This window comes from Oryzias melastigma, linkage group LG18 (genome assembly GCF_002922805.2).
Source record: "Oryzias melastigma strain HK-1 linkage group LG18, ASM292280v2, whole genome shotgun sequence".
Classification (NCBI taxonomy): Eukaryota; Metazoa; Chordata; class Actinopteri; order Beloniformes; family Adrianichthyidae; genus Oryzias; species Oryzias melastigma.
In genome coordinates, this window is record NC_050529.1 from 5623158 (window position 1) to 5633106 (window position 9949).

General features: G+C 42.7%; 1 protein-coding gene and 1 long non-coding RNA gene across 4 annotated transcripts in view; one reads left to right on the plus strand and one right to left on the minus strand.

The window, feature by feature from the left end:
• LOC112155952 (serine/arginine repetitive matrix protein 2) overlaps nucleotides 1-9557 on the minus strand; it is a 20184-nt gene extending 10627 nt beyond the window's left edge. For all 3 annotated transcript variants that reach the window (XM_024288027.2, XM_024288028.2, XM_024288026.2), the window contains exons 1-7: nucleotides 9426-9557; nucleotides 4802-6935; nucleotides 3733-3794; nucleotides 3139-3177; nucleotides 2320-2955; nucleotides 580-788; nucleotides 300-510 (exon numbers count right to left, since the gene is read on the minus strand). In XM_024288027.2, coding sequence (XP_024143795.1) covers nucleotides 300-510; nucleotides 580-788; nucleotides 2320-2955; nucleotides 3139-3177; nucleotides 3733-3794; nucleotides 4802-6634 — 2990 coding nt within the window. In that variant the 5' untranslated portion in view covers nucleotides 6635-6935; nucleotides 9426-9557. The remainder of the gene's footprint in view (nucleotides 1-299; nucleotides 511-579; nucleotides 789-2319; nucleotides 2956-3138; nucleotides 3178-3732; nucleotides 3795-4801; nucleotides 6936-9425) is intronic.
• Nucleotides 1-9631, plus strand: part of LOC112155955 — a 37928-nt gene extending 28297 nt beyond the window's left edge. The window contains exon 3 of the long non-coding RNA XR_002920886.2: nucleotides 9010-9631. This is a non-coding gene — a long non-coding RNA (uncharacterized LOC112155955). The remainder of the gene's footprint in view (nucleotides 1-9009) is intronic.
• Nucleotides 9632-9949: the final 318 nt, after the last annotated feature.

Genomic DNA, 9949 nt, shown 5'->3' on the forward strand with positions numbered 1-9949 from the left:
AACAGAACAAGTTTGGGATTCTGGAAGACGCTGAGAAAAAACAGAAAAATTGCAATGAAGCTAAAACGGAAAACTTTACAAAAAAGAACATTTGGAGAAAATAAATCATCCAAATCGTCATGCACAGAGGTAGAGGGATTATGATTTGGGATTTCTTCTTGAAAACAAAACAGTTATACCGTCATTAACCTCTTTTTAATATGTTTAGTAGATTATTGTGATTAATATTTACATCTCCGCCTGTCTAAAAACAACTGATCAGAATTTACAGAAGGCTCATAGTTGATCCAACACCAACCTCAGGCTTCCCAGAAGAGCTGCTCTCACTTTTCTCCTTTTTTGCTGAAGAAGAAGAAGAAGAAGACGGAGCCGTAGATGACGGAGCCGAAGAGGACGGAGCCGAAGAGGATGAAGCTAACGACTTCATTTTAGCCAATTCAGCTAACAGGGCCGGAGCCAGGGTTTTGACCATGGCTTCCAGGTCAGAGTGTTTAGACAGAGACTGGACACCTGGAAAACAAACACAGATGTTGCCTGGAACCAGATCATGGGGGCGCCAACGCTATGCATTGGTCGAACCTGTTTTCTCCAGAAGTTTCTTGGCCAGCCTCTCGGTGCTGCTCGACCTCTCTGTGGACGGCCGCCTCTCGCGGCTCCGCCTTGGTGACCTTTTCTCATCTCTCCTCCTCGGTGAAGAGCGTCTCTCGCGACTTCTCGAGCGAGACCGGTAACGGGAAGAGGTGTTGCGGCTGTGCCTCGGGGAGTTTGAGCGAGAGCGAGTCCGAGACCTAACGGAAACACGATCAGCAACGGTTTATAATTAGAAAATGTTTTCATTTAAATTCATGATTTCCGAGTGAAACTTTTATCATTTAAAATCCAACTACGACTTGGTTGCTGCAGTTTTCTGTCAAGAAACTTTTTAGCATTAGTAATTGGCTGCTATGGAGACTTTTTACGCCGTAATTGGTTAAAAAAAAAATGTTTTCAATATATTTATTACTCTTTTAAACTCTGCTAGGACTCAAAACTATTGACTAGATGTAAAAAGTTGACTGAACAACCAATAGCAGCCAAATCAAGTCAATCCAGTGGTCATTTTTTGGCAATACAAGCTAGGGAAGAACAATATATATATGCCAGTTTTGGTATCAGCCGATATTTGTGTAATTTGAGATCATCAGTATGGGTCAGATATTAAAAAAAATTCCCCCGATACATGCCATTGATGTTTCTCTTTCACTTTGACCGGGAATTACATGAAGAGAGGCACTCTGTTTCGCACTCCCCTCCCCCGTGTACGTCTTGCGTCAGATACTAGACGCACACGGGGGAGGGGGTCCGAACACTCTTTGGCTGCAGTGTTGCAACACGTTCTCACTACCAACTAGTCAATATGGACATATGGTTCGGGCCCCCCGTCCACGTCGCATGTATGACGTTTGGGGTAGGCCCAACTCGTTTTTTGACCGCATCCACCTGTCTTTTCGCATAGTGTAACCTAAAGCGGCTGCTTGCTAGCGGTCCGCTGGCTATTGGGCTAAAAGCTTAGACCGCTAGCTGTGTTTATGACATAGCTATGGTTTTAGATTAAAATACTCTCAAAAGATGGTTGGCTATGTTTAAAATACAGCTATGCCTTTACGTTAAAAGACCAACAAAAGACAGCTAGTTATGTTTTAACTGTAGCTATGCTTTTAGATTAAAAGACAGCTAGTTACGTTTTTAGCATGGGTATGGTTTTAGGTTAATAGACCATTATCTATGTTTGTAACATAGCTAGGGTTTAAATCAAAATAACTTAAGTGGCTGCTAGCAAGCGGACCGCTAGATATTGGGCTAAGACCAAAGACCGCTAGCTTTGTTTTTAAACATAGCTATGGTTTAAGGGTAAAAGGCCGTTTAGACAGCTAGCTATGTTTTAATATAGCTAGGGTTTTAAGTTAAGACAGTTAAAAGGCCACTAGCTATGTTTTTAGCGTAGCTACGGTTTTAGGTTGAAAGACACTAAGCTCTGTTTTTAACATGGATGTGGATTTAAGTTTAAAGACAGTTGAAAGGCTGCAAGCTGTGGTTTTAACATAGCTATGGTTTTAAAATAGTAGGAATAGATGGTCTATTGGGTACCTAATTTAATGGCTAAACATCTTTAAAGTTAAATATGCATCTATATCTTTGTATTTTCTTACTTCCTGTTTCCAAATCTTCATCAAACCTGCACTGGTCCTTAACTCTGGAGACCCTGCTTAATAACCTGAATTCATTTGAAAACATTTAAATGTCCTTCTGTTTGATATTTTTGGGTAAGTGTATACAGACCGGCGGTTTTGTTTGGAACGTGGCGAGCGGGATCTGCTGTGCTTCTCCTTCCGGCTCTCAGAGTGGCGATGAGGACTCGTCGAGCGGGATCTGCTGCGCTTCTCCCTCCGGCTCTCAGAGCGCCGATGAGGACTCGTTGAGCGGGATCTACTGCGCTTCTCCCTCCGGCTCTCAGAACGCCGATGAGGACTTGCCGAGCGGGATCTACTGCGCTTCTCTCTCCGGCTATCAGTGCGGCGATGTGGACTCGCCGAGCGGGATCTGCTGCGCCTCTCCCTCCGGCTCTCGGAGCGGCGATGTGGACTCGCCGAGCGGGATCTAGTGCGCTTCTCCCTCCGGCTATCAGAACGGCGATTTGGACCCGCCGAGCGGGATCTAGTGCGCTTCTCCCTCCGGCTATCAGAACTGCGATGTGGACTCCTGGAGTTGGAACGGCTGCTGTGTTTGTCACGGTTGTCGGAGCTGTAGCGGCGCCGCGGACTGCGGGAGCGAGACCGGTCTCTCCGGTCATCCGGTCCACGTTGACGGTGTGGGCTGCGCGATGGCGAGCTGCTGCTCCACTTGTTTTCCTTAGACTGGCTCTTGGAGGTCTGGGCGGGGGTTGAAGGAGACGGCTTGGGATCTTTACTCGCAGCACTGAAATTAAACAAGAAAAAATGATCACAAATAAAGAACATTTTTCAGAACTTTATTCAAAGATCAGTAAAAAAAAAAAAATAAAAAAAATTAAAAAAAAAGTGAAAATAAGGTAAAAACCTTTAGTTCAGTTTTCTTTACATTTCTGTAATGCCTCTACTTTCGTTTCTAAGAAAGTCTTACCTGGGAGGCAGAAACACCGGATCCTTCCACTTGGGAAACCTGAAAGTAAAAAACAAAGATTTATCATTTCAAAAAACATTTGAATTTACAGAATGAAGCCATTACGTCCTGCTGCTGTGCTGCAACTTTTCATCATGCCCTGCCATTCTGCTCATCTGGCAGGTGGGGCAAATGATCTTAATTAGCTCCTGCCAGGTACTTAAGGCAGAGCAGGCATTACCAAGGCAGGAAGGCAGAAGAGCAGCAGTGTGACATTTGGGTTTTACTTTGAGTTCTGCTGGTATTTTTTGTTCTTTTCTTCCAATTGCCGTAAAATGGTAACTTCTAACCAAAACCTCCACAGCCACCGCGCAGTGTGTAAAAATGTGACTACCACCCACCGATTACAAATGCCGCTGTAAAACTTTAATTTAGGTCACCGTGCGGTGACATTTTGGAATATGTGACTGTAAACTGGAGAGAATTTTTTTTATAGTTTCCCTTTCCATCTTGAGAACAGAAACAATGGAGAAGCACGTTTACATAAAGTTTTATATATAGTATTGGCATTTAATGAAGCCGATGTGTCTCAGGGTAAAAAATAAAAACACTTACCGTTTTTGAAAAAGTTTGCAGTTCTCAAGGTGAAGGATGGTATTGTGGTGGGAGATCCAGTCCTGAAAACAAAACACAGAAAAGGTTTTCCAAAACCATTTCAGGAAAGTCCTCACTGCAGAAGAACTGATGTAAAGGACCAGAAAAAGAGGAGATAATTAAAGAAAAAAACTTTATGCTCACATTAAAGAAGCAGCTTTGAGGACAAATATTAACATTAAAATGACAAAATTAAAAATATTTTTAATTATAACTTTGAGTTTAAACTGTGGGCTGCTCAGTTCCAGGTCGCTTGACAGTCTGTGACATTTAAAAACAGCAAAAAAAAAACAAACAATAGAGTTCTTGACTTTTTCTAGATACCGTCTTGTTCATAATCACGTTTGGTTTCAAACCCAAAAATATCTATATGTATTGGAAAATGGATCATAGAGTTAAACACAAACGGCTTAAGTAAAAAGTGGGCATGTCAGCATGGCGTCCTTGTGTCAGAAACAACACTCTAGAGCAGCAGTCTTCTCTCCAGCCTCGACCACGGTGGACCGACCAGTCTTTGATGAACACGACGGCCAACTCTGCATCATTCTTCTCTCATTACGATGTGAAAAAAAGGATAAAAAAAAAAAAAAACCCACCACGTTATAGAAAAACTAAAAAGGAGGGTTAAAGAACATTTAAGTCCTCCTGATTTCTTCTGCATTTGCTGGACAACAGGAAGCAAAAAAAAAAAAAAAAAAAACACTCCATCGTTGTCCGATGCTCCACCTCTTCGGAGTTGGCGATTCTCCATCATGATGTTTTTGCGAAGTAAGCTTTTCAGGCTTTAAACACAACCATAAAACATTTCTAGTGGATCCCATTCAAGATCGAAAACTCAAAAATATTCAGAAATATAAATTTACATTTAAATTACATATTCCATCACTGGATTAACGGGAATTGTTTGACAGTAGATCCATGTTAATCTGTAAGGTGTGAATGAATTATTGGGTGATTCCGCACAGATAAATGAGACATGGGGGTAGTGGAGTAGGGAGGTACACAGAACACAGTTCAGTCGTTCACTTACCTTCAAGTGTGCACTTTCTTTCTTACAAAGAGTACAGGTATGAGGAAATACTTTGGGTGTGGCGGCGGCGTAGTCCCGGATCATGGCTTCTGTGGGTAAACTCTTGGACACCTCCGTCTGGGTCGGCGGCAGGCTGGCGGTGGTCTTCTGAGGCACCCCTTTGACGAGGGTTGGGATCTGCTGATGTGTCACCGGAGGAGCAGCAGCAGCGGTAGCAGGGACACCTCCAGATTTGACCGGCTGTGGCGGTAATGTCTTCAGCGCGGAGAAAGTCCGGCGCTGCGGCGGGATCGGTTCCGGTTGCTGCATTTGGTTTATCTGCTGCTGTTTGGGCTGCAGGGCGTTTGGCGGAGTATTGGGTGGCGGGCAGATTGGTGTTGGCTGTTTTTCACTCTCCACAGCTTTGGGGATTTTGTGCTTGCTGTCGAACACCACGAGGCCGGGGCGCTGTGGATGTACCCCTCTGGTCAGAATCTTGGGTGGGTTGGGGGTTGCAGTCGACGGTCGCGACGGCTTGGGCAGTTTCGGAGGAAGAGACTTTGAGGTGTCAGGATTAAGCTGCCTCATGTCTGTGTCTTTTTTTGGGAAATTAAACATGTTAAACAAGTATTGGCTTGCTTGGGTCGGGGTTATCGGAGTTGAAGTGGTACTCGAAGGGGCCAGAGAACTCCTCAGTGAACCAATGGAGGAGGAACTGACCTGTTCACGACAAGAAGCCCCAGAACTGGTGCTCACTTTCACCTCGGTCAGAGTTCTTTGCTGTAGGTCTTGACTGTGGCTTCCACCACTAACTGTGTCCATGCGTAATATTCCGGGTTTGACGTTAGAGGTGGAGCTACTTTCACCAATCTTTCCCACTTCAACCCCTGCATTGTATTTGCCGGTATGTCCATAGTCAATCACTTTGCTTGGTTTGAGAATTGACGCTGACACAGAATCCAGGTTTATCTCTGACTCTCTGGAGTCTCCTGTGTCCACTGTGCCCCTGCTTGCGGTGGGGTGCAGTTTCTGGTAGGGTTCTGGCTGAACCACTGCTGAAGCGCTCTTGGTCTTCTTGATCCGAATTTCTCTCAGGATGAACGGCAGGTTTTCTGGGGTGATCTGACTTTCCGGGTAGGAGATGAGATGCTCCAAGTCTTCCTTTTCTAGCCCGAAGTTCATAAGGATGCTGATAGCAGATTCTGAAGTGTACTTGGGGTGACTTGGCTCAGAGGGTGGTGTGGGCTTGGTTTTCATGGCCTGGTCAAAATCTCCTAAACCTGGAATGGACTGCATGTCTCGCCTTTCTTCACTTGCGGAGTTATACCTCCCATCACCACTAACCACAAAGCCAGAGGAAGCAGAAGAAAACATTTGAGAACTGTCTTTGTTGACCTTATTGTACGTTGGTAACCAGTCCATGGTGCTGTTGGGATTCCCAATGTTGGAGAGTCTTTGTCCTTGAAAAGATGGAGGCGACTGATAGGAAGTTCCTCCCGATACTGAGGAAGGCAACTCATTTCTTGAAGGGCCTGGAAAGCATGGCCTCTGGCCTGGATGCTGCTGTTTCACTCCCTCTCTGGCTTTGCTAATGTGCATGTTGACAGATCTTTCTATGTCTTCATCCAGTGTGGCCCTCTTCTCGGGTCTGTAGCTTGGCAGGCTGAGGAGCGATGGTATCGCCCCAACAGAACTTCCAAGATTGACAGAAGCTCCTGAAGAGCTATAGTTGGATCCAGGTCTCATGTGAGGCGACGGCATCCGAAGGTTTCCCTGTCCACTGGGTACTCCATACTGGCCCTGGGAGGAGTTCTGTTTCCCAGAGGTGTAGGGGTTATACAAGGGGTGGGACATGGCGTTCACAATCTTTAAGACGTTCAGGAGGTTGATGGCCACAGCAGTTGGAGAGGGCGGCGCTGGGGACAGGTGTGGCTTATGAGTGTTGGAGCTTGATGTCAAAGCTGGAGCTCGACCGCCAACAGCAAGAAAGTTGTTGACGTGAGTCGGTGCCAACGGGGCTCTAAACGGGGCGAGCTGCAAGGGCGCAGTCCGCCGTCCTGTCAGGACCGGGTTCCCTGGAAGCCCTCCGACGAAAGGGCCCGTCAGGGGCCCTGGACCGGGGGGAGGGGTGCAACGCTCCAATAGCAAAGAAACGCTGAAAGTTAAGAAAATGACAAAGAGACAAAAAAAAAAACAAACACACAAAGTGTTATTTGAGTTGGACCAAAGCGTTTCTGACGAGTGGAATCACAACTGAACAGCCCAACTCTTCAGCAAATCTTCAGGTTCTCAGAAGGTCCAGAAGGATCAGGCAGTAAGGAAAGGTCACCACAGGTAAAATAAAACCTAACACAATTATTTATTTCCTAAAAAACACAAACAAATACACACAGGACGAAAAATTAGAGCTTGAAACATGGCCTTGATTTAAGTCAGGAGAAGTTTTTGTCTGAACTGGTTTTTGTGGTAAAAAATAAATTAAAAGGAAGTCTCAATAAGGTGCATCAGAACTATTCAGTGAATAAATCAAGTCAGTTAAAAAATGCATGAAAATGAAATACAGAAATATGATAAACTGAACTGTTTTACACCTAGACGTTGCTGCTTAAACAGACTTGAGTTTATTTAGGCAAACCTCTCCCTGTAAAGGCATTCGTGATAAATAGGTGAACCTGTAGGGTAAAAATAAAGCCACGCGTTGTCCTTCAGGATCTTTATCCAATGCTCAGACTGCTTCTCAGGAAGGTCTCAGTACTGGTGAATCCCCATAGACGTCTCTTCATCTCCATCAGCACCTGTAGATCTCACCTGAGTTTCTTCATGCTCACAATGTTCTCACAATTCAGTGAAGGAGAAACTCACACGCGTCGACTTTTGTTTGACAGAAAACGGAATGTTTTAAAGTAGAACATTTCAGGATGAAATGCTTCAGAACCATGAAAGCTTGAGGTTCAGTTCAGACATCAACTGGATCCAACTAACCCTGTAGGTTTTAAGTTTGCCTTTCAAAATAAGAGTCAAAAATGTCAAGTTCACCTTTGAGACGAAGGTTCAAGTTCCCTTTCAAAATAAGATTCACGTTTGCCTATTAAAATAAGATCCAAGTATGCCAATCAAATTACCATTTAAGTTTCCCTTTCAAAATAAGTTTTAGGAAAAAGTTTCAAGCTTGACATTGAGAAGAAGTTTCAAGTTGGCCTTTAAAAATAAGTCTTAGGAAAAAAAAAAGTTTCAAACTTGCGTTACAGACAAAGTTTTAAGATAAGATTGAAAAAAAAAAAAAAAAAAAAACTTGCCTTTCAATATAAGTTTTAGGGAAAAGTTTCAAGCTTAAAATTGAGATGAAGTTTCAAGTCCTAAGTTGGCCTTTCAAAATAAGATTCAGAAAAAAAAAATCAAGTTTGCCTTTCAAAATAAGATTCAAGTTTGCCTATCAAAATAAGATTCAGGAACAAAATTGAAGCTTGCCTTTTAAAATAGGAATCAAGTTTGCCTTCGAAAATAACTTAAGAAAAATAGTTTCAAGCTTGACTTTCCAAATAAGTTTTAGGGAAAAAAAGTTTCAAGCTTGTCTTTGATCCAAAGTTTCAAAACAAGATTTAAGTTTGCCTTTCAAAATAAGATTCATAAAAAAATTTCAAGCTTGCTTTTTAAGTTAGGATTCAAGTTTCCCTATCAAAATAAGATTCAAATGTGTCTTTCAAAATAAGTTTTAAGCTTTCAAGCTTCCATTCAAGACAAAGTTTCAAAATAAGATTCAAATTTCACACTTGCTTTCCAAAATAATTTCAAGTTTGCCTGAGGAAACAAGATTTTGTGTTTGTTTATCAAAATCAAGTTTGCCTTATCAAAATACTCAAGTTTGCCCTTCAAATTATGTTTCATGTTTGCCTGAAGAAAAGAGATTTCAAGTTTGCCCTTTTAAGTAAACAAGATTCAAGTTTGCCTTGGAGACAAAGTTTTAAATTTGTCTTTCAACATAAGTTTAGAGTTAGCTTTTCAAAATAAACGTCAAGTTTGTCTTCCAGAAAAAGCTTATATTTTGCTTTACGTGACAAATTTCAATGTTGCGCTACAGGTTTTAACTTTGCCTCTGAACCTTTCGGGCCCTCTAAACAGAGTCAACACAACCTTACAGTAATAATATAATACACCAAACAGAATAGATGTCGATGAAAGAGTTGATGGCGTGAACTCTCGATGATCCGATCCTTGAATCTCTGCTGCAGAGGCTTCGCCAGGAGTCCCGGTTCTGCAATCGGCCTGGATCTGGACCCACAGCTGACGGAACCAGGGCTAATTTGGACCACACTGCTGTCGATCGCGGTAAAGGGCAGTTCTAGTGCGCACGCGGCCACCGATGCTTGTGAAGGAGGAAGAAGGCCGGGATTATCCTCTCATTGCCGCATGAAATGTGGAGCTCTGTGTCCACAAAAAGGCCTGTGGTTTTAGTAAAACTGTTACGTCATCAGATGTATTTAAAATAGCAGCACATTCAGCAGGAATTACGGGGTTGTGTTGGTTTTAATGACTACAAACGCTCACTGACGAGCGTTTGCAGCCGCGAGGCCCGAAGGAGGTCAAGAGGGGAAAAAACACCCCAAACTCGGACTGACGTCGACATTTGTGGCGTTTTGTTACGTACCGCTCTTTATGCCCGAACGTCCAACAGTTCCAAAAACTTCAAACGTTGTCACGGTGTCGAGAAATCATTGCTTTCACTTCCAGCGTTTGCTGCTTTTCCGGGGGGTTAGCATGAAACCAATTCAGCTAGCGGATATGGAGGGAAAAAATAAGAGTCTTCCTGTTTAAATAATTTCAAAGTAAAAGCACGAAAAATGGTAAAAAAAACAAAAAAAAAATCGATGAATAATCCTATAAAACTTTATTTTACTATCAATTTACATTAAAACATACTAAAGAAAATTCTTAAATTAAAAATGTAAGATGATAATACAATTTTATCATAATTATAATAGACAGATGAAGTACCACAGTGCTGCGCACAAAAAGGTGGTTTAGACATGAAAGTAAAGGTTTTAATATAGATTTATGATGGAATACTTGAACAACCACGTAATAAAATAGAAGCCTTCTCTAACTACTTTTATTTTTGAAAAATTGGACTTCCAGCAGTTACTTCATCCGGCCTTGTCTTTAAAATTGTTT